This window comes from Musca domestica, unplaced genomic scaffold, assembly GCF_030504385.1.
Source record: "Musca domestica strain aabys unplaced genomic scaffold, Musca_domestica.polishedcontigs.V.1.1 1, whole genome shotgun sequence".
NCBI classification, from domain to species: Eukaryota; Metazoa; Arthropoda; class Insecta; order Diptera; family Muscidae; genus Musca; species Musca domestica.
Window position 1 is genome coordinate 48649181 of NW_026712114.1, and position 24542 is coordinate 48673722.

Consider the following 24542-nt stretch of genomic DNA (forward strand, 5'->3'; position numbering starts at 1 on the left):
TTTCCGCCACTGCGACGCGGGTTTCAATCAAGTCGCTTCTTTACTTTTCGAACCATTTCTGCTGATGTTGCCGTTTTCTTCCATCCACTTCCTTGACGTCGGGCTACGCTACCAGTATCACATTTAAATGCTGGAGTGCTCTAAAGATAGCCACTTGTGGTTTTCCTGCCAAATATAAAGAAATCACACTATCACGCTTGAATTGCATAACGAATAACTTTTTCTTTCTATTGTATTATTCTCTTTTGTACGCTTGTAAACAATATAATGAGCTGTCACTGGAATAATTTTCACAGCTGTCAGACGAGTGGCTTAAAAATGACAGCAGTCTGAAGTTGGTTGCAGTTTTTTCATCTCACCCTGTAGATTTATTTTGAAATCCAAATGATTTGAAATTCGAAGTAATTTTCTCAAAATAAATGGTTTAATACAAACAAAGAATATTAAACCAATGAGGTATTTTTGATTTGGAGTTATCGGCTGGTTATCAGCACATTTTTTTTCGACTATATTTATATATGGAGCTCCTGTATCATTAATTATTATAACTATCAGCCATTAACATTTATTATGTTTTTCTATTTCAAATTCATACTTGAAAATGTCTAAATTGCTCATGTGCCATTTTCTCAAATTAATGAACTTTTCATTCAGAACTAAAAATGCAGCCGAGTCATTTTTTGTTACCACAACAATACTACAAATTATGAAAACCCCAAAAACAAATCTGAAAAGATTTAAAACTTTTATTGATATCGATTACAAAACAGTTATCCACAACAACAAAAACTACGCAATAAGCACGTTTGGTCTATAAAAATTGCAACGTTCTCTTTCGTATATCCAAGTGATTTGGGTTGGAGAACGCAGAACAAACTACGAAATTATTTCACGTTTTGTTTTTGGGTTTATGAAATTATTTGCAAAAAGACAAATCAAACAAAAGATTAACCCAATTATCTGCAGAGAAATAAATGCTTCTAAGCCAGTGAAACATCCCGTAATCGTTACTCCGTGCTCGATGGTAGTGCAACGACTATTTTAGAGAATTTCTGAATGCATATCAACAAGAATTGTGCTGGGTGTCATCATAACCGCATGGCATGGGTTCATCAACAACAACAACAAATCACAATCGAAAATGTTGTTCAATCATAAACAGAAACATAAACAGTTAGAAATGTAAATATTAGGCCATGGCCCAAAGCAGAATCAACATGTCGGCCGTTTTCATATAGTTTAGGTTCATCTCGATAGATCAAAGTGAACCTTTTTAAAATTAGTAATACGTAGTTAAGTTCGTGTCCTAAGTCCTTTAAATCAAGTATATCCTTACATGTAATCTATTCTATACATTCCATATTGAGTGTATGACGAAACCAAAAACTCGAAATGTGAAAATAAACGAGATTCACGAATATTCAAAAACCCGGAGTCTATGTGGGAATGAACAGATTTTTATACCCTCAGTCATATGGCTAGAGAGGGTATATTTCATTTGATACGGCCAAAACGTACCTCATCTCTCTGGACCAGATCCGTTTCAGGACATTTAGAGCCCATCTACCTGTGTCCATCCGTCCGTTTGTCTGTCTGTCTAGCTGGCTGTTGCGCACAATAACTCTGAAAGGGAGTATCCGATTTGATCCACACTTGGTGCATAGTAATATTATTATCAAACTTAGATCGAGTTTCAAGATGGACAAGATTGCCCCACTCCATCTGCTACCTCCCCCCCAAAAGGTCGAAATTTTCAAAAAAATATTTTACTGCCCACAAAGAGAAAGGATAGTCTTAATTTGCTCCAACTTTGCAAATTCTAAAATGTTCATCAGTACTAGGTCAGGTGAGAAAATGGACAATATCGGTTCACTCCATCAAGGGTCAAAATTTTGAATAATAAAATGTGATGTAAGAGTCCGATTATCTTCAAATTACACACATCACAATATTTTTATTAAGCCAAGGTCTGCTGCGAAGGGTCAAAATTTTGAATATCCATTAAGCGCATAAAACGCGAAATTAACTTCCGATTCCATTCAGACTTGGTACATCTCAATATTTCTATCCACACAAGATCTGTTATAAAGATGGTAGTGATCGGACCATTCCTTCTGGTACGTCCCCTACAAAATGTCCCCTGTACATCCCCTACATGTCGCATTTATCGCCCGATCAAGATGAAACTTTGCACAAAATTGGAGATAATCGGTCAAAATTTAGAAAATATCAAAATGTTCTTCGTCCTATTTGCATTTTTTTTTTTTGGGAACAAATGTGTAATTTTAGTCCAAATCGAATGGAATTGGACATATACGACCAAATTGAGCCTAGAAACAAGAGCGTCAAATTTGTTGGAAATGGGTTCAAACATAGCTCCCATATATATTCTTCATCCGTTTTGTTAAATTTTTCCTCCACACAATGATATTCGGATAAATATATCAAATGCAGCTCAGAAATACCTTTGCCAAATTTTATCGAGATCGATTTTTTATGGATATAGCTTCCATATACATCTTCACTCGATTTCAAGTTTATTGTGCACCAATCGCTTTATATAAGCTCGAACTGAATATATTTTGGCACACACGAACGAATTTAGCCGCATATAAGTACCTCTGCTAGATCAAATTTCACGTTTATTGTACCTAAAAATATAATATCAGCTCAAATAGGATGGATTTTAATGAATTTAGATTCAGACACAATTGCCTTCGTCAAATTAAGTAAAATACAAAAGAAGCCTGCAATATATTAGTTGTTTTCTAAATTTTACCTCAATCGGACAACCAATGCGACCTTTTCATTGTTTCCAGAACATACAGGGTTGCCCATATTCGACGGACCCATGACTTCCAATCGACGAGGCTTGTCCGCAGGCAACATTCTTTGTGTCAATTGAATTTTGTACGGGAACAAATGCAAATCAATGCGAATAATCCGTTGTAAAGTGGACCGAGCCATGCCCAACTGCTGAGAACGGCGTTTTTGGGATGTTCTTGGGAACATCTCAACACTGGCTCGTACGGCAGCGATATTCTCGGCCGAAAATTTTTCGTATAAACGCTTAATGGTGTTCTTAGAAGGCGCACTTCTCACATTTTATACCCTCCACCAAAAAAGGTATGGAGGGTATATAAAGGTCGTCATTCCGTTTGTAACTCATCGAAATAATCATTTTAGACCCAACAAAGTATATATATTCTTGATCAGCGTAAAATTCTAAGACGATTTAGCCATGTCCGTCTGTCTGTTATAATCACGCTACAGTCTAAACGAATTAAGATAGAAAGCTAAAATTTTGCACAGATCTCTCTTTTGTCTGCAGGCAGGTCAAGTTCGAAGATGGGCTATATCGGTCCAAGATATCGTATATCCGCCATATAACTGTACCCCCGATATTCGGTATTTTGATGATTTTAGCCACATTTTTCAATGGAATTGTCTGAAAATCCACACAAGTAGTTCCTTGTGGGTACTTTATACCTCGGCAGAGAATTATCTATATAGGTCTACTATATCGTATAGCCCCCATATAACGGTACCCCCGCGGTATTCGGTATTTTGATGATTTTAGTCACATTTTTCAATGGAATTGTCTGAAATTCCACAAAAGGAGACCCTTGTGGGCATTTTACCCCCTCAAAAAGAATTGTCTATATAGGTCCACGATATCGTATATCCCCCATATAACTGTACCCCCCGATATTCGGTATTTTGATGATGTTAGCCACACTTTTCAATGGAATTGTCTTAAAATCCACACAAGTAGTTCCTTGTGAGTACTTTATACCTCGGCAGAGATATCGTATGCCCTCATATAACGGTACCCCCGATATTCGGTATTTTGATGTTTTTAGCCATATTTTTCAACGGAATGGTCACAAGGGGTTCTTTGTACACAAGGGGTTCTTTGTGAGCACTTTACCCCCCGACTGCGAATTCTCCATATAGGTTAACGATAACGTATAGCTCCCATGTAACGGTACCCCGCGATATTCGGTAGCCACATTTTCCATTCGTATTGTCTGAAAATCCACACAAGGAGTTCCTTGTGAGTACTTTACACGCAGACATAGATTTGTCTTTGTAGGTCCACAATATCGTATATCCCCCCATATATCGGCACCTTCCTATATTAGATATTTTAAAGATTTTTTAATGGATTTTATTTTTTTGAAAATTTTCTAATTCGTTTCAAATGGTGGAGGGAATTCAAAGTTCGGCCCGGCCGAACTTACTGCTTTTTTACTTGTTTTAATGTTTAAAAAGCACGTTGAGTTTTCACAATTGACTTCTTCTGTTGAATGTAAATTTCAACTATTTCGCGTGGCGTGTATTGGTGGATATCACAGAAAAGAACTATGGGTCTATCTCGTTTTTGAAAAAAAAATATATTGGCTATCTAAAGGAAAAAAGATCAATTCACAAATTCCAAATATAAGAAAGGTACTTTTTTCTTTTTTTATTTAATTTAATTTTTATTTTAATTGAAAATCCATAGGGTAAGTGTGCCTATGTTCGGCAGGTCCCAGTAGTCGCACTTTTTATTTTTAAGCCCAAATAAATGAAACTATTATAACTAAATGTATTTTGTTTACTTCAAATATATTGTCAGCTATCTTTGTGCACAATTTCGCTAAGAAAATATGAATTATTCTAATAAAAATTAAATTTTTGTCTGTGAAGGTCCTCAATAATTCATATTCTAAGAAAAGTACAATAAAGACGTCAAATCAGTTTAACTAAACAAAAATATTATATTTTTATGAATTAATTTATTATTATTTTAATTATTCTTACAAAAAAATTGGTATGCCGACTGTTGGAAAATGCCATACCGACAATTGGCAAGAGGTGCCGACTACTGGCAAAAAAGCATTGTTTTAATAAAACTACAAATTTATGAAATTTAATAAAAAGTTATTAAAACTTTATTTATTATTGCAAAAACTATACAAAATTTCGAATCTGAATATATTAACTTTGTAATAATTGAAATGTTCCACTCAGAATAGTGAGCGAGCGGCTTAAAACAATGTGCAAAATTTTACTCACATCTGTAAATGTAATACCAACACACATATATGACACGTGTATATACAATTTATAGAACATCTTTTAGTTGATGAGAGAAATGAGATGACAAAAGAATTAAAGTGATACGATTAATCTTACATTCTGAACTTGGAATGCACAGAGATTATGGAGAGCGAATAGTTACACGATTTTTGGTGTCGATAACCTACAAAATTCCAAGTGATATATTCTTTTCGTGGTAGTGGCTTGCGTTTTCGTTGATAAGTTTGCGGGCAGAAAGTCAAGCTCAGCAAACCAAAGCCAACATGCAATGAATGGAATGCATCTCACCATCAACACTAATACAAGACAACTTTGCAATGGTATTGGTTAACTAGCTATGCCATTTGGGTTCGTATAAAACCATTTGATCTCAGAATTAAAGCGAATAGTTAGTTAAAGCTTTCGCATCTCGCATCGTATTGTACAAGCTGTGGTAGTCGGTTACGTAGTGTTCGAAAAGTGAATTTCCAAAAAAAAAAAAAAACAATGTCCCGCCAACGTTGGCTTTACGGTTTCTATGTGTTTGTATTGGTGTTACTATTGTCGTGCCGCTCATCGTATGGCGGATATGCAAATAACGACATCATCAGTAGTGGTCGCCACGAAAAATGTCCCAATGACGGTGTACCAGTTTGTTCGGCCAAAGGCAGTGATTTTTTACTCTTTCCCAATCAGTGTTTGCTGACCGAGGCCAATAGAAATTTCTACCAGAGCAGGGGAGAATGTATGTGAATCGATGTTGTGTTGCGTTGTGTTTTAAACGCCAAATCAATGAATTTGTTGGTGAAAATATATATGTATGATTTTCTTGTAGATTTTCCAAAGTTCCCGTTGCAACGTTGCATACACGGCTGTCGCATTGCTTGTCCGAAGGAGTATAAACCGATTTGTGCAATAAATTTACAAACCCGCGAGAGGAAATTATTTGTGAGTTTATGTGAACTTACCAAATATGCTTGTAAAACTAGTCTGGGTAAGTTGATGATAATTGAATTTGAGTTTTTTTTATAATTCATGAAAAATTGCATATGGAAGAAAGTGTATCAAATATGGTGAAATTCGATTTAGATATACCTATATGTCCCATATATATGTTTCATCCTATTTTGTGTTTAAGTCCCTTAAACCCGTAAAATGTTCCCTATAACAACTATATTTGCTCCCAGCTATCAGATACAGAATAGAAATACCTCAGCTAAATTTTATTGAGATCGGTTCAGATATATTTTCATCCGATTTCACGTTCATTGTGCCTAAAAGTGCAATATCAGCTCAAATAAAATGGATTTGATGAATTTCGGTTCAGTCCGTCATTTGGTAGAAATCGATTAAGAAAAGGGTACACAAGGTGAGACAAAAAACTGCAACAAAGGCAAACGTCATAATATATACATTTTTTTACATTTTATTGAGCAAAAGCAAAAAAAGGTCGGAAATAACATCACATTTTAGAATAAGTGTAGATTTGTTTGAATTGGTCACCTTTGGCACGAATTATGGCCTTCAAACGGCCAATGAAACCGTCACACGCTGCCCGAATGTTGCTCTGCGGAACTTTGGCACATTCCCGGTGAAGCGCTTGCTTGAGATGATCGACACTTTGGTATTTTTTAGTGCCAACCTTGCTTTCCAAAATACTCCAAACACAATAGTGCAACGGATTGGTATCCAGAGATTTTGGTGCGCTAGAAATGAAGCGAGGAACCTAATTTTGTTACCATTCTTGGGTGGGGCGTTCTGAGTCCTGTTGGAATGTCCAAGGTCTGCGGCCAAAATGTTTGCGTGCCCAAGGCTTTAAATCACCCTCCAGAATATTGTCGCTATAGTATTCGCCATTTATTCTGATGTCACGGTCGATTAATACGAGCGAAGAGCGACCATCGGCTAATATGGCGGCCCACATCATCAGCGCTTGAGTTCTGGTGACCAACCGAAGGTGCACATTTTCAGCTTACATCTTTGGCAAGTAAACGCTATAATTTTGTTTGTTTACAAACTGCTGGACAACGAATGTTTTCTCATCGGAGAAAACCGCGTTCGGCCAAGCGAATCAACTCTTTACCTCTTTTGAGTCTATTTTCCTTCTGTTGCGGTGTATGTTCTTCCATTTTGCATTTTTTTCATTTTGCAATATTTGCCAAATAGAATATTGCGATATATTCAGCTCACGAGCCATTTTTCGGCCACTGCGACACGGGTTTCGATCAATTCGCTTCTCTACTTTCCGAACCATTTCTGCGAATGTTGCTATTTTCTTCCGTCAATTTCCTTGACTTCGGGCTACGCTACCAGTATCAGGGTAACGAGCGTCGGCACGAGATACAAAACATTTATTCAGATTTATCACGCTTGAATTCCATCACGAATAACTTTTTTTCTGGAAAATTCTGACAAAAATGCTTTTGTACGTTTGTAAACAATACAATGTGCTATCACTGGAATATTTTAACAGCAGTCGGACGAGTAGCTTAGAAATGACAGAAGCTTGAAGTTGATTCCAGTTGAAGTTGATTCTCAGCCCGTAGTCTAACGTTTGCAATGAGCCTCAAATAGGTGTACCGGCCGAAAATATTTTTTTTTTCACCTCTCGTTGTTTAAAATAGGAAAATGTCATCGATGGCTTAATTCAGCGAATTTGGTAGATAAGGTCCCAATTCGTAATTAACGTTTGTGGTCAAATGAGAACAACCACTGCATCCATATAGCAGTGAGGTTTTTAAGACAAACAAAAAAGTAAACCTCAATTGCATTTCGAAACTATTTCGAGCAGAACTAAAAAAAAATTAACTTTTCCATGTAAAATATAGAAAAAATGAAAGAAAAGAAGCCATTTCATACCCTGCGTACACTCAAACCAGTAGGAAGCCACAGTACTCTAAAAAATTTAAATGATTTGTAGATTCTGTTGATCTAATATAAAAACGTCCCTTAATGGTCCTAGCTACGACATAAACTATATTTTCTTCTCTTTGAATTATACCAAATACAAGAATGGATAACTCATCAACATCATAACTAACAAGCGAAACATTTTCAGAATTTGTAAAATTAGAATATTCCGATTGTGAAGATGCAAGAAACAAACTGGCAAATTATCGGAAACCTAAAGAACAACTACGAAGAAAACGAAGACCGATTCCATGCACATCGATATTTAGACCGGTGTGTGGACAATATATGGGTGTTAAATCGACCTTCCGCAACGAATGTATATTGAATGCCGAAAATGTCAAATATGGAAAAGGTTTTTTTCTAAGTCAATATTAAATCATTGTAGGCAAAATCGACCAATTGATGGGGATTTGAAATTGGTATTTTAAAAATTAAGGAAAATTGAGATCTATTCGAAAATTAAAATGGAATAGGTTTTACAACAAAATTACTAACACCTGCAGATATTTATATCTTTTGAACGATTTTGCCTGCAATTTTGAAAGCAACTAATTAAAATTAATTCATTTTTTTATTTCTTCCCAGATTGGCGTGTTATCAAGTATGGCATCTGTGATGAAGATTATTCCAATTCAAGATTACGTCTCGACATTAAGCCACCCAAATTGCATGGCATCACAAAACGAAGTTATGAAAAGATTAGCTACTCCCCCAACCAAGAGGAGAGACAAGATTTTCTGAATTACAAAACGGAATCGATGATGACTAATGAAAATAGAATACCCAGCGAAACGTATCCGAACTATATGTTGCAATATCAAAATCCTTTCTTGATGACGCCACATATGTTCCAACCCATGAATCCTTTCAATCATATATACCCCGACATGCGAAACATGTATGCGCCAGAAGAGACTCAAAGACCACTGGCGGAAGAAAATAATGCTGAGAGTGTACCAGATCAGCAATTCGAAGGCACTGACCCAAAACCCATGCCATATTCATCACTAAATGATATGCCATTAAATTATGCTGATGCTAATATCAAATATGAGAATGAAAAACATAATTTTGTGAATGGCATAAAATATGAAAATGAAATACCTAATTTTTACCCAAATAACATAAATATTGAAAACGAAAGTCCCATTGTGGAACCTGTTGTCAAATCTATGCATAATTTATATAATAGAAATTTTGAAGATTTACATACAGATCAAAGAAATTTGCCATTATATGGAGATGAAAATATGATCCCCTTACGGTCCTACAACGATGAGTTTTCGACTAGAATAGGCAATAAAGGAGATAAATCATACTCGTCCAAAGCAAATCGAAAGGAAAAGACGAATAGAAAGAGAACCGAATGTAAATATGGTTCTGTGAAAATATGCGGTGTTCTAAGCAATGGCACTGTTCGCACCTTTGAGAATATTTGTGAAATGCGAAGCACGAATTTGTATTTGAAAAATAGTAAGTATACATTTTTGTATTTATATGATATGTCACTACAAGGGTAGGTTATGTTGAAATTTTTGAAGTGCAATCTTTTATCTATTGATTTAAGGGTAATTTCAATTTTATAAAACTAAAAATTGGTTATACCCTACACTAAGGTAAGGGTATTATGTATAGAATCACTTTCTAAATCGATTTACGCATGTCAGTCCGTCCGCCCGTCCGTCTATGTATTCTTGTGAACAAAATGCAGGTCGCATTTATTATCCGATTAAGATGAAATTTTGCAAACAATATTTGTTTGGTCCAATGACGAACCCTATTGAAATTGGTGATAATCGGATCAGATTTAGATAGAGCTCCCATATATCTTCAACCGATTTCGTGTTAATTGGGCACCAAATGGCTAATCTAAAATGACCTGTATTTTGGTACATCCGACCGAATTCAGTCTAGAAGCAAGTAAATCGAATTTGGGGAAAATCGGTTCAGATATAGCTATATCTCCGATATATATGTCTCATTCGATCCGGGGTTTTAAGTCCCTCGCATGCGTAATATGCTCTCCAGAAGAATTATATTTGGTACCGGACATCGGATACTACTCGAAAATACCCCTGTCAAATTTTGTCTAGATCGGTTCAGATTAGGATATAGATCCCATATATATCTCTATCCGATATCAGTTTTATTGTGCACCAAATGGCTAATATCAACCCAAATGGAGTGAATTTTTGGCAATTATGACTGAATTCACCCTATAAACCAGTACTTCAAATTTGGTGTAAATCGGTTCAGATATAGTTATAGCTCCCATATATATGTTTTATCCGATTTGGGGTGTAAAGTCCCGCACAAGCGTAATATGCATTCCACAACAATGATCTTTGGTACCAGATATCTTATAAAGATCGGAAATATCGATTTCGGGTTAATTGTGCACGAAATGATGAATATCTGTCAAAAAGTCCTGTATTTTGGTACATCCGACCGAATTTGATCTAGAAGTAAGTACATCAAATTTGGAGAAAATCGGTTCAGATAAAGCTATAGCTCCCATATATATGTTTAATCAGATATGCATTCGACAACAATGATATTTGATACCGAATATCTTATAAGGCTCGGAAATACCTTTGCCAAATTTTATCGAGAACGGCTAAGATTTGGATATAGTTCCCATCCTTATCGATTTCAGGCTTATTGTACAAATAATCAGACCAAAAAATGAATTCCTATTTAAGATAGGAAGTTAACATTTTGCCACGATATCGTATAGCCTCCATATAACGGTACCTCCCGATATTCGGTACTTTGATGATTTTAGCCACATTTTGCAATCGAATTGGCTGAAAATTCTCACAAGGAGTTCCTTGTGAGTAATTTATCCTCTAAAGGAGGATTGTCTATATAGGTCCACAATAGCGTATATACCCCATATTTCGGCACCTTCCGATATTCGGTATTTTTAAAATTTTAACAGAATTTTTAATTCGTTCCAAATGGCGGAGGGTATTCGAAGTTCGGCCGGCCGAACCTACTACTTTTGTACTTATATAATCCTTCTCCAAGTGATATCATGCACTCTATAACAAACTATAACTGCCCTAAAGCCAAATATTGATGGGTGGTATGATCGAAATTAATTTGTTACTGGAGCTCTACTAAATATGCGCAGTGGTGTAGGGTATCATATAGTCGGCCCCGCCCGACTTTTGACTTTTCCTTACTGGTTTTTAGCTGGCTTGTGAATTGGCAAATGCTGTGAATTGAAATCGTCTTCGCCAGAAATGAGCCATGCAATCGAGGTTTAAGCGGACCTAATGAGAGAAAATCGGAGTACATTAGTAAATAATAAAATTTCTAACTATATATCCTCTATTGCAGCCTTCGTAAAACTTCATGAAGGGCGTTGTGACAAATGCAATTATGACTGTGAACGCGAATATCAACCGATTTGTGTTCAACGTAATGGTGTGAATTATACCATGGTTAATGAATGCTATTTCAATATGGCCATATGTTTGGATAAAATAAGCAGTAAGTTCACAAACTTAGTAGAATAATTAAGTGTGATATTAATATATTTTAAAATTAAAGATTGGACGAAAGTTGCAAATGGCGAATGTCATCGCAAAACCCCTATACTTGATCGATATGAAAATCAAGCACCAGGATTTAAATATACCAGTAATTATTTTGCACCCACGGCAACAGAGAGTATGCCAACAAGTACCACAGAAGGTCCAGCTAAAACAAATGCCAAAAGTAAGCAATCCACCAAATCATCCAACACTAAAGCAAAAACTGCTGCTATCCAAACGCGAAAGGAGAATAACAAAGAACTCGAAGATAAATCTCTAGTTGATCATGTAGTCAGGAGACGTTCTAATTGGTCAATGGGACACTATATGGAGCCAGAAATCAAATCGTTTATAATGGATTTGGTACACCAAAGGCAAGGTAATACACAAATTGGTCTTTGATATTGAAGTATTGAAAGAGTCTTAGCGAATATAGTCAATTTAGGATTAATGTTGTTATTATACGAATTTTTGTAGCCTTTTTTTAATAAATAAAATAATATTGGAATATTTTAAAATTCGTTTTGTTGTTAATAATTGACGAATATATCAGTGAGATGAAAAAACTGCAACCATCTTCAGACTGCTGCCATTTCTAAGCCACTCGTCCGACAGCTGTTAAAATTACTCCAGTGATAGCTCATTATATTGTTTACAAGCGTACAAAAGCATTTTTGTGAGAATTATCCAGAAAAAAGTTATTCGTGATGGAATTTAAGCGTGATAGTGTGATATAAAGAATTATATTTGGCTGGAAAACCACAAGTGGCTATCGTTAGAGCACCCTAGCATTTAAATGTGAATAAACCTTTTATGTCTCGTACCATCGCTCGTTACCGTAATACTGGTAGCGTAGCCCGACGTCAAGGAAGTGGACGGAAGAAAACAGCGACATCATCAGAAATTATTCGAAAAAAAAACGAAGCGACTTGATCGAAATCCGCGTCGCAATGGCCCTAAAATGGCTCGTGAGCTGAACATATCGCAATATTTCATTCGGCAAATATTGAAAAATAAGCTCATTGAAGTTCCAAAAAAATCAAGAACTTACATCGCAACAGAAAGAAAATAGACTCAAAAGAGCTAAAGAGTTGTCAAAGAGGTCAGCTGAAAATGTGCATCTTCGGTTGGCCACCAGAACTCAAGCGCCGGCCATGTTTATGGTGTAGGCCGCCATAACAGCCGATGGTCACTCTCCGCTCATATTTATCGACGGTGGCATCAGAATAAATAGGTTCCTCGCTTCATTTCCAGCGCGCAATGGCCACCAAAATCTCTGGATACCAATCCGTTGGACTATTGTGTCTGAAGTATTTTGGAAAGCAAGGTTGACACTAAAGATACCAAAGTGTCGATCTCCTCAAGCAAGCGCTTCGCCAGGAATGGGCCAAAATACCGCAGAGCAGCATTCGGGCAGCATGTGACGGTCCCATTGGCCGTTTGAAGGCCATAATTTGTGCCAATTCGAACAAATTTAAACTTATTCTATAATTTTATGCTATTTCCGACATTTTTGCTTTCATTCAATAAATTAAAAAAATGTAAAAATTATGGCGTTTGACTTTGTTGCAGTTTTTTTATCTCACCCTGTATAATATTTAAAACAATCCTTCAGGTTTTATATTTTTAATAATCAATGTAAATGTATGTACTTACTTTGGAAAACCCGCTCGCATACATATTAATCCAAACAATGGATAGCAATTGTTTTTTCTCTCTTTTCATCTCATATTTAGTATTCAAGATCACGGCTTCAGAAAGAAACTGAAAATACAAAACAATGTTAAAAATGTAAAATTGGCATTTTTAACCAGATCACATACAGTTTATACGAGTTCATTGAAGTGTAAGTCACAAAATTTCAAAAAAAAAAATATATAAATGAATGAAAAATTGCTGAATTATGAAAACTGGTGTTTATGTAAATATGAAAAGTAATTTGAGTTTCATTCAGTTTTCAATAAAAACTATATATACATACATAAATAATACAATTTAAGGGAAAGAGTTAATGCATTTATAAAATTGCTCATAAATTGATTCTGTAATATTAAATTCCGCCAAATCATTTTGTAAACAAATAAATATATCGCTTTTATACTCTCTGCCATGTGACATCTTGCATAACACTGGGCAGCACAACAAATAACTACAGGAAAATACAGCAAATTATGAAGGTAGAAACAGCAGACACGTGTATCGGCGTTTGGCAAAGTAACCTAAGTTCCAATTTCTTTCACATTTTTTTTTTAATATTCGATTTTTTGGAATCTTTATACAGGGTGAGATGAAAAAACTGCAACCAATTTCAGACTGCTGTAATTTTTAAGCCACTCGTCCGACAGCTGATAAAATTATTCCAGTGACAGCTCATTATATTGTTTACAAGCGTACAAAAGCATTTTGGTGAGAATTTTCCAGAAAAAAAGTTATTCTGTCTCGTACCATCGCTCGTTACAGTGATACTGACCAATCGGTAAATATTAAGAAATGAACTAGAGGTAAAGCCATTGAAATTCCAACAAGTTAAAAAGCAGTAAGTTCGGCCGGGCCGAACTTTTAATATCCTCCACCATTTGCAAACGAATTTGGAAATTTTCAATAAATGCAATAAAATCCTTAAAAAATTCTGTTAAAATTTTAAAAATACCGAATATAGCCGTTATATTTGGGTCTATACGACGTGGACATACATAGGCATTGTTTGTCATAAGCCATTACCATATTCAAATTCGAAACTTGAAAAAAACGGTGAATAATGTAGCTAAAATCATCAAAATATCGTATATAACGAGGTGCCGTTAAATTGGAGACAATTTTCTGTCACAGGCTGTAGCATCCATTACGAACTTCAAATACCACCTCTCAAACAATTTCGGTGGGCATTGTGCCTAAAATCGTCAAAATACCGAATATAGGGAGGTACTGATATATGAGGCCTATACGAAGACCTGGACCCGCACAGACAATTTTCTGTCACAGACTGTAGTTCCCATAACGAACTTCAAATACCAATTTTGAAACAATTCCGGTGAATAATGTCGCTGAAATCATCAAAATATAAAAATCGACTTAGAATTTTACGCTGCTCAAGAATATATATACTTTGTTGCGTCTGACATGAGTATTTCGAGGAGTTACAAACGGAATGACAAAGTAAATATACCCTCCATAGTATGCTGGATGGTATAAAAAGTGCAAGAACTTACACCGCAAGAAAATAGACTCAAAAGAGCTAACGAGTTGCTTCGCTTGTCCGAAAGTGGTAAACTGCCGATGAGAAAACATTCGTTGTCCAGCAGTTTGTGAACTTGCCAAAGAGGTCAGCTGAAAATGTGCACCTTCGGTTGGCCACCAGACCTCAAGCGCCGGCCATGATGGTGGTGTGGGCCGCCATAACAGTCGATGGTCGCTCTCATTTGTAGAAAATGTAGATGACCATCTTACAGAACAATTTATAGATATACATATATATTTTGATATAGTCCCCACATAGCGGATCCTCTACTAAATACGCATATTGGCATAGGGTCCTTTATTTACTGTTTTTTAAGTTATCGTACTCATCTAAAGAAAGCATTTTTCTCTAACCGCCTTATTCAAATAACAAAATTTACTGAACAGGGAACTGCCACACTAAAAACTTCTACAGTATTGCCATAACTAAAAAAATTTCAATAGCTACAAATGTGGCAACTTTCTGCATTTGAAACAGCTGTTGTTTGTTTGGCAGAGGAAAGTGGATATTTGTTTATTTAATAAAAAAACTCTAAAATTTGATTGAAGTGCTGTTGTGTTGTTGCTGTGAGCGGCAAGAGAAAGCTCTCAAGTGTGTGTTGTGACCGTTTGAACCGGAAAATCAAGAAAATATCTAAAAAGAAAATGACACCATAAACGTAAAGAATCTGAAAAACCACACACATCACATAACAAAAGATTGAAGAGAATCTGGCTAAAAACAGCGCCAGATACACGAATGTTGTCATTGGCAGTGAAGTGTCGTACTATTAGTGGAAGTGTGTCATCGTTGTATCGGGCAGTGAGTGCGTGCATGCGTTAGTTCGGTCGGTCGGTCGCCAATAAACAAATGTGCAAAAGAACAAAAGTGGATCAAATATTTTCTGTGATAAATTATATAATAGAATACAATTTCGCACATGTCTCAAACCATTGCAACTGCACCGCCACCCGCACCACCAAATTTGTTGCAACTAGCCGATAAGACTAATAGCCATACACCACAACGACAAAAACCTCAATTAGAAGAATGCCTGTGGGCAGTCGATCATCCGGAATTGCAAAAAGCCTGTTTTCTTGCCAGGATTTGTACAACGAGAAGACCGAAATCGTGTACGTACTACAATGTAAATAGTATACTACAGGTGGGACCGACGTGTGGTTTGACAGCGGTAAGCATGCTGCTGGGAGGTGTGCTGCCACCCACTGTTCTGCTACAGGAGGCCAAGGAGAGACACTACACCTACAATGGTGAAATGTTTAGTGCGTACAATTTGTTTCAATTGATCTGTGATTATTTGCCCATTATCAATGACGACAACAACAACAACAATACAATTGACGACAACAGCCTGCCATGCAAATTAAATGCCAATGACACAGATAGCCGACAAAACACAACAGCAGCAACCACAACAACAACAACACCTCAACAGCAAACAGCTGTTCATCAGAGACCCATCGAATGCCAAATGCACGAAGGTCGTTTGAATTGTGCCAAGGTCAGAGATGCACTACGTCAGGGAGCTTGTCTATTTGTACCGTATCCTTTTTAAACGAAAAAAAAAATATTTTTAGACATTGTCTGTGAGTAAGTAAACGAAAAGTGTATATATGTGACTGGCTATATTTATAAATTGTGGGCCATTCACATGTTTTACTTAGCGACAATACATGAAAGAGACCAGGCCGTTATTTTCGAAATTTTACAACATGAACGTAAAAAAGTAAAGAAAGGATTTTTATGTGAAATAAATGAAAAGCGTAGTTCGGCCGAGCAGAAACTCAAACACCTAAAAGAAGAAACCCACTGAAAATAACAGCATCGGTGTTCAATATTCGAACGAGTTCTATTTTAAACTGAGAATGTGAATTTGGTAGGATAACATAGTTAAAAGAGTTCAAATTACCGCAAAGCGGGGATGCCATTTTATGAGGACGTACCGAAACATGGACCCGTACTTCTATGTTTCCTTTTTATACACTCCACCATAGTATGCAGGGTATATTAAGTTTGTCATTCCGTTTGTAACACTTTGAAATATACATTACATTCTTGATCAGCATAAAATTCTATGTCGATTTAGCGATGTCCGTCCGTCTATCGGTCTGTGGAAATCACTCCAGCTCTCGAACGAAATGAAGTAGGTTGATAACATTTTACTCAAATGTATATAATGTCTGCATGACTTTTGGTATTGAAAATGGTCCACGTAAGCCCACGTTTTGGTATAGCCCCCATGTAATGGTACCTCCCTATTTTCGGTATTTTGGTTGTAGCGACATTATTCACCGGAATTGTTTCAAATTTGGTATTTGAAGTTCTTAATGGATACTACAGCCAATGACAGAAAATTGTCAGTCCAGGTCCGCGCATCCGTATAGCACCCACGCCTCCCCAATTTCGCTATTTTGATGATTTATTCACCGGAATTGTTTCAAATTTGGTAATTGAAGTTCTTAATGTAAGACAGAAAATTGTCTGTGCAGGTCCACGTCTTCGTATAGCCTCCATATAACTATATCTGCCAATATTCGATATTTTGATGATTTTAGCCACATTATTCACCGGAATTTTTTCAACTTTGGTATTTGAAGTTCGTAATGGATACCACAGGCTATTACAGAAAATTGTCTGTGCAGGTTCACGTTTTGATATAGCCCCCATATAATTGCCTCTCTATTTTCGATATTTTGATGATTTGGGACAGTCCCAAATATTTGTCCCGAAATCCCAAGTAACATCCCTGATGTAAATTTTTGTTGTATATGACTTTCCAATGTCATGTACGTCATGACATTCAGAATACTTAAATAAAAAATCGGGTGATTGTTTCTCCCCTAATTGGACGAACATAATCTACTATTTACATCAATGAAAGGGGAAATATATATGGGAGATATATCCAAATCTGAACCGATCTCTATCAAATTGGGTAAAGGTATAGTTAGGATGAACCCAATATCTTGTACAAAAAATCCTTATCATGGAGTATGTAATACGGACTTGGATATATAGGAGCTATAGCTAAATCTGGACCAATAATGTCAATGGTGTTCGTCCTTGGGTCATATAAATGATATGTGCAAAATTTCATCACTATAGCTTACCAAAATATATGGACAGAGGGAGGGAAGGACGGATGGACAGACATGCATAAATCGATTCAGTATCTGATTCTACAAAGATCATCAAAAGGACATATTTTGGTCTATCTCGTTTCCGTTTACATGTTATAAACAAATGCACAAAGAAATAGCACCATATACCAAAGCGTGGTGTCGGGTATAAAAAGTAAGTCACAAATTAGAGAACGATTCTTGATATTTGGAATAATTTTAAGTGGTCCAATACGTGACGCAATCACTCTATTCAAAAGTATTTAGTAAATTATAGCGCTTGATGTTTTCATGATTGTCTTCCTCCTTTCGAACAATCTTCATAGATTTGAAACCGATTCACTTCAATTTGAATGCTGAATACTGCAGTCTTTCTCAGGAGGAGGAGGAAACCGCGACTTGTCCTCTTTCTCCGAAACCATGCCAACAGTTATGCTTCAATTAGCCAGAAGATTAAAATGACTAAAGACAACACACTGATCACATCTCTATCTTCAACATTTTCCTTCTTTACTCTATTTATTTCCCTATTTTGTTTTCTCCAAATTGGGATGAACACAATGGACCAGCAGGTCACCGAGGGAGGGGTTGTTCAAACAACTGTGCATCCTTTAACCTAACCTAAGGTAGAAACAAAAACGCTGAAGTCGTATTTCATTTTTGATGGTGACTTGCATTTTAATAGTACATCAAAATAGTTCCTATAGTTTATTGCAAAAATGTTGTGAATAAATTTATATTCCTAAATTTCTTTAGCAACTCTAATTTTATCCAAGTCAACAACCGTTCGTTTCAGCATTGCCACATTTGTAATATCTTTTCGGTTTAGTATCGGCAATGCTATCAGCTGTTTATGACAAACGTTTATGTTGAGGTTATGCCTGTTCCATTAGCGTTTGCAAACAATTTATTGTTTGTTCGCCGAGAATTGTGAAAATAGTTTATTATTTATTTTAAAAACATAATTTTAAATACAAATTTCATATCATGGCCACCGAAGAGGAACAAGTAAGTATAAGATTCATGTATTTAGTTAATTATTTAAGGTTTTGTGTTTTGCATTAACATCTTTCAGACTCAGGTTGTTTTGCCGGTCAAGGAACCATTGGATCTGATACGTCTCAGTTTGGATGAAAAAGTTTACGTGAAAATGCGTAATGAGAGGGAACTAAGGGGACGACTTCATGTAAGTAACACAACCTGTGAATTTTAAAATTTGCAAAACAATTGCTAATATATGATATATTACGTGTGAAGCAGTCTCCACGATGTAATGAAGATCTGAGACCGGTGCTCCGATAGGTCCTCTGAGTATTTTTCAATGCAAATAGTACTCGAAATTAAGGCAATTTCGTCTTATAATTCCCATTGCACAGACTTCATAATTATAAAATTCTGAATTATTGTCTACCTCAACTATATACCAGTGATTTGTTTAGGACACCCTAAATAAAAATCTAGTTTTTATACCCTGCACCATAAAGTATGTGGTATTTTAAATGTGTCATTCCGCAATTCCTCGGCATATTCGAATTGGACCCAATAAAGTGTACATACATATTTTATGCAATATAGTAACAAAGAAAGTTTTAAAGTTATATTAAAATGTTCTAAACGAACTTCTACAAGCCTTTCACAGGCCTTAAGCCAAGCATTTAGAAACCGGCTATGGGTAGTCTACACCACTATGTTTTAAGTCAAAGAGTCTGTAGATCTGAAACCCTTTTGACTTGAATGAACGAATTTCTCATGACATTGGAATACAAAATTAGACTGCTTAAAAATTATTCCAAATATCTGGTTCGTTCTCTAGTTGTATATTGTTAGGATTTATGAATAATGTATTAATTTCTGAAACCAATATTTTTCGGGAAACGACGTTGGATAGATGAACATGTCATAATTGTAACCATATCTTAATTTGTGCCAAAGCCACGAGACAAAATTTTTTGGAAAATGTATTATATTTACATCCTCTCCCATGCTAATGGATTCAAAATTTAGATAACTGGGTACATTTTTATTCTATTTTCTGTCTATATACGTCAACGAAATTAATGAATCAATGAAAAGGTGTTTTTCCAATTAATAATAGTTGCTAACATGTTACATGTTATACTATGGTAATTTAAAATGTCAGGTCTCTGACTTGTCCTCCACTCTAACCACACGCGTCAATTGGTCAATTGGCCTGTAGAGCGACTGCAAAATCAATGTAGGTTTTGGTCCATTTTATTCCTCCAAAAAATAGGCTTCATATATTGACCCTGGCTCTAACCCCAAAAAATGTTGGTGAGGTTCCGTTCATAGTTGCGACCAGTAGAGTATCACAATTGAACATAGATTAACGAGCGGAAGAACATAAAAAAGTTTGGGTTCATTTTATTCCCTAAATATTTTGCGACCATTTCCAAAAAAATATGCTTCTATATTGACCCTAGCCCTGACCTCATATACAGGGTGAGATGAAAAAAACCTTAACCAACTTCAGACTGCTGTAATTACGAAGCCACACGTGCGACAGCTGTTAAAATTATTCCAGTGACAGCTTGTTTACAAGCATACAAAAACATTTTCGTGACAATTTTTCAGAAAAAAGTTATTCATGATGGAATTCAAGCGTGATAGTTAGAGCACTCCAGCATTTAAATGTGAATAAATCTTGTGTCTCGAACCAACGCTCGTTACCCTGATACAGGTAGCGTAGCCCGACGTCAAGAAAGTGGACGGAAGAAAACAGCAACATCAGCAAAAATAGTTCCAAATCTGTGGATGAAAAATGACTCGTAAGCTTAACATATCGCAATATTCCATTCGGCAAATATTGAAAAATGAGCTCGTTGAATTGAAATTCCAAAAAGTGTAAGAATTTACACCGCAACAGAAAGCAAATAGACTCAAAAGAGTTAAAGATGTGCTTCGCTTGGGCAAAAGTGGTGAACTGCCGAATTTGGTTTTCTCCGATGAAAAAACATTCATTGTCCAGCAGTGTGTAAACAAACAAAATGATCTTGTTCACTTGCCAAAGAGGTCAGCTGAAAATGAGTACCTTCGGTTGACCACCAGAACTCAAACACCGGCCATGGTGATGGTGTAGGCTCCATAACAGCCAATGGTCGCTCTCCGCTCGTATTAATCGACTATGGCATGAGAAAAAATTCGGAATATTATCGCTAAAATAGTCTGGAGGGTGTATTAAAGCCTTGGGCACGAAAACATTTTGCCCGCAGACCTTGGACATTCCAACAGGGTTCAGCACCATCGCACTCAGCACGCGCCATCCAATCCGTTGGACTATTGTGTCTGGAGTATCTTGGAAAGCAAGGTTGGCACTAAAAAATATCAAAGTGTCGATCACCTCAAGCAAGCGCTTCGCCGGAAATGGTCCAAAAAACCGCAGAGCAACATTCAGGCAGCGTGTGATGGCTTCATTGGCCGTTTGAAGGCCATAATTCGTGCCAAAGGTGACCAATTCGAACAAATCTAAACTTATTTTAAAATTGGATGCTATTTCCTACATTTTTGTTTTTTATTCAATAAAATTTAAAAAAAAATTGTGGCGTTTGACTTTGTTGCAGTTTTTTTTATCTCGCACTGTATATGGAACTTCGTTTTGCATATTTTTCAATAATTGTATGTTTTCGTTTTATTCTAGGCCTTTGATCAACATTTAAATATGGTACTAGGAGATGCTGAAGAGACGGTCACGACTGTAGAAATTGACGAAGAAACCTATGAAGAGGTATACAAGACCACTAAAAGAACTATTCCCATGCTATTTGTTCGGGGCGATGGAGTTATTCTAGTTTCACCACCCATGAGAGTGGGTTAACATATACACTTAGATTTTCAATTTCTTAAATATATAAATAAATATTTAATAATATATCTAAAGTGTGTAAAATTTCTCGAACGTTCCCAACGTTTTTCATATCGGCATTAATGGGGAAATAAATTTAATATTTCATATAGAATATGAACTATGAACTGCACTAAGATTCGATATTTTAAAGAAATCCAGACTTGAATTGATTTAGAAAGGCTGCATACATTTTCCCTTATTGTTTTATATTAACAATTCAATTATTAGATGCTCTTGTTTTTTGGAGCTTTACTTAACGCAATATACACTTTGCTTTAAGAAAATTATAATTTTACAGCACTTTTACTAAATGGTTTCCTTAATTTTGTAAATGTTTTCAAAACCGCAAAAATACAGCTATGATCCCGACTTCAATCATTCACCATGTTTAAAATCGGGTCACAAAGCTCATTGGGCTTTAATTATTGGTTATCTAATAACAGATAACGATGAGGTAATTTCACATGAATTTCACACTTATTCTAACAAACTCCATAAAAGTCCGTATTCTCTTTTTAGTTTTATGTCATAGCACGACATGGTAAAGCGAAAAATCTTGCCGTTTGGTCTCTTCAATCGCTGAGTGATAGCAATGCAAATTTGATAGAATTTGCCCAGCCCAAAGGATATCCTGATTGTGATTTTCTTCTGCCGCCTGGTGGTATTGGTGGAAATTTAGGTTTAAGAGAACGTGCCATTATTGTCAAAGGATTGCCGCTTGAAACTACAACGATTAGTTAGAAAAATATATATACGAAATTACTGAGGAAGTTATTTATAACGACTATTCAAAACGAAATTGTTTGGAAATTTGTTGTCGTTATAAACGAAATCTACAGTTGTATTCATAGATTTTTCATTGCTCTATACTTAACAACGAACTTAATTATTCATATATAGCCATTTGTAAAAATTGTATTTATTATTTTTGCCAATTTATGTTTATTGTCATATTCTAGCCATGTATACAAATACCTTTTTTAAATGAAATATTTGTTTTAATTTGATTATTTTTGTGCGGATTTTGTTATATACATTTTGTATTAGTTATTTTTTTATTTTATATATTTTTTTAAATATTCGTCCATGGGTAAAGGGTATTTTTGTTTTATTTTTACAACGAATGTAATAAAAATTAGTAGAAAAAAATTTTGGTTTTATTTCCGACTTTCTAAAAAAAAGGGGGGGAAAGAACTTTTATTAAAATCGCGTAAGATGGAAATATTCTCTTGAGACCCCATAAAGAACGATATTTATCTATAAACCCTCCAGCATATTTGTCTCTTTGTTTGTATCTCTTCAAAATAATCCCAAAGTATATATTCTTTATCAGCGTAAAATTCGAAGTCTATTTAGCGAAGTCCATCTGTATGTTTGCAAATTGATATACAATGCTAAACTTTAATACACGTGTGTATTTTGTCAGTAGGAAGGTCAAGTTCGTAAATGAGCCAAATCGTTCGGTATCTTGGTGATTTAAACAACGTTTTTTAACAAAATTGTTTAAAATTCAGTATTTGGAATTCATACCGGCATAAAATTTTTAACATTTTACATTTTTACGGTACCTGTAGGTGTTCGATATTTTGATAATTTTAGCACAGATCGGCAAGAATGTAAAATTTTTTCCTATGATAGCCGATTTTGCCTTTATGATATCGAAAAAAATGCAAAACTAGTAGATTCTTGCAGGTTCTGAAACAGAGCAATTGTGAATCAAGGAATATTAAAAACATGTTAAATAATATCAGTCGATGTTGCCGACAGATGTATACCCTCAGCCAATGTTCGATATGTTTAAATATATTTTGACTTCTGTTATGATTATTCAAATTGTTGACCCTCTATGGAGTAGATTCCGAAGGAATGGACCAAAATAAATATTATATAAATATTTTGATGTTCCAGGTTTGGACTATATTGGTTACTTCCTTCACTTTAAATGAAATATGCGATAAATTTTAGAAAATGTTAAAATATGGGTGATGTACCAGATATAGTCGATCGAAATATTCCATTTTTATACTTTATCTAATACAGATAAAAATATTGGTATGGGCAAAATTACAAGAAAATCGAAAAATTATATCCAATTTCATGCGAAATCAAGAATTCCATATTAATGCCCTGTTTGTGGTTGAGAGAAATATTTAGACATTGCACTCCCTTCGAGTGTTATCGTGTGCACCAGCCAGACAGACAGACGGACGGACATAGCTAAATCAACTCCAAATGTCCTGAAACGGATTTAATCCAAAGAGACCTAGGGACTAAACCCGTTATTTCGCCTAGACACGTTTCAGCCGTATCATATGATATATACCCTGTAGCCATATGGCTGAGGGTATAAAAATGGATGATTTTCAAAAATATTGTTAATATGTAGCCAGGGACTCTATCTCAAAATAAAATATATTTCCGGAGTCATGGACAATATTAATACATATGTTATGAAGATTAACATGTTTCTTATCAATATATGTCATCTATTAGTCTCTTTAGATTTCTCGAAGATGCTGAAATTGGAAACTTTCATCAGATGCGGAAATACTAAGACACAGACAATTATCTTGGCCAATGATGTAAAAACATTTTAATCTCCTAAAATATGCATTGAAATGGTATTTTTAGAATCCATAAATTATAATATGAGTATGGTAAAATACATAACATTTTCTAATATATAAATACATTATTTCGACGGTGGCTGGCTCCATCCAAGCTTAGTATAACATCTCTTACATAAAATAATAGATTTACGTTTCAGTTATTAATTAACAAGATTAGAACCACTTACCATTCCA

At 35.4% G+C, this 24542-nt stretch overlaps 3 protein-coding genes across 4 annotated transcripts; all 3 read left to right on the plus strand.

Annotated features, from left to right (window-relative positions):
• Positions 1–5531: 5531 nt before the first annotated feature.
• On the plus strand, positions 5532–12000 carry LOC101897969 (uncharacterized). Of its 2 annotated transcripts, XM_059129781.1 has the most exons (6): positions 5532–5809; positions 5900–6058; positions 8123–8329; positions 8563–9450; positions 11323–11475; positions 11536–12000. In XM_059129781.1, the coding sequence occupies exons 1-6, from the start codon at positions 5572–5574 to the stop codon at positions 11919–11921; spliced, it is 2031 nt and encodes a 676-aa protein (XP_058985764.1). In that variant the 5' UTR covers positions 5532–5571; the 3' UTR covers positions 11922–12000. The 2 variants fall into 2 exon arrangements, with proteins under 2 accessions (XP_058985764.1, XP_058985837.1); XM_059129854.1 differs by lacking the exon at positions 8123–8329.
• Positions 12001–15232: 3232 nt separating this feature from the next.
• On the plus strand, positions 15233–22748 carry LOC101897631 (actin maturation protease). Its single transcript, XM_005182922.4, has 3 exons — positions 15233–16299; positions 22096–22192; positions 22258–22748. The coding sequence occupies exons 1-3, from the start codon at positions 15677–15679 to the stop codon at positions 22477–22479; spliced, it is 942 nt and encodes a 313-aa protein (XP_005182979.2). The 5' UTR covers positions 15233–15676; the 3' UTR covers positions 22480–22748.
• Positions 18726–21764, plus strand: LOC101897462 (U6 snRNA-associated Sm-like protein LSm3). The gene is made up of 3 exons (XM_059123640.1): positions 18726–18884; positions 18952–19062; positions 21532–21764. The coding sequence occupies exons 1-3, from the start codon at positions 18864–18866 to the stop codon at positions 21706–21708; spliced, it is 309 nt and encodes a 102-aa protein (XP_058979623.1). The 5' UTR covers positions 18726–18863; the 3' UTR covers positions 21709–21764.
• Positions 22749–24542: the final 1794 nt, after the last annotated feature.

Excerpts from the sequence above, each read along its gene's own strand:
- LOC101897462 (XM_059123640.1), top strand. The coding sequence starts at position 18,864 with ATGGCCACCGAAGAGGAACAA. Across the intron at positions 18,885-18,951 it reads TGGCCACCGAAGAGGAACAA|ACTCAGGTTGTTTTGCCGGT; the intron begins GTAAGTATAAGA and ends AACATCTTTCAG. Across the intron at positions 19,063-21,531 it reads AACTAAGGGGACGACTTCAT|GCCTTTGATCAACATTTAAA; the intron begins GTAAGTAACACA and ends GTTTTATTCTAG.
- LOC101897631 (XM_005182922.4), top strand. The coding sequence starts at position 15,677 with ATGTCTCAAACCATTGCAACTGCACCGCCACCCGCACCACCAAATTTG. Across the intron at positions 16,300-22,095 it reads GGAGCTTGTCTATTTGTACC|CTATGATCCCGACTTCAATC; the intron begins GTATCCTTTTTA and ends GCAAAAATACAG. Across the intron at positions 22,193-22,257 it reads TAATAACAGATAACGATGAG|TTTTATGTCATAGCACGACA; the intron begins GTAATTTCACAT and ends TTCTCTTTTTAG.
- LOC101897969 (XM_059129781.1), top strand. The coding sequence starts at position 5,572 with ATGTCCCGCCAACGTTGGCTTTACGGTTTCTATGTGTTTGTATTGGTG. Across the intron at positions 6,059-8,122 it reads TGCTTGTAAAACTAGTCTGG|AATTTGTAAAATTAGAATAT; the intron begins GTAAGTTGATGA and ends AAACATTTTCAG. Across the intron at positions 9,451-11,322 it reads GAATTTGTATTTGAAAAATA|CCTTCGTAAAACTTCATGAA; the intron begins GTAAGTATACAT and ends CCTCTATTGCAG.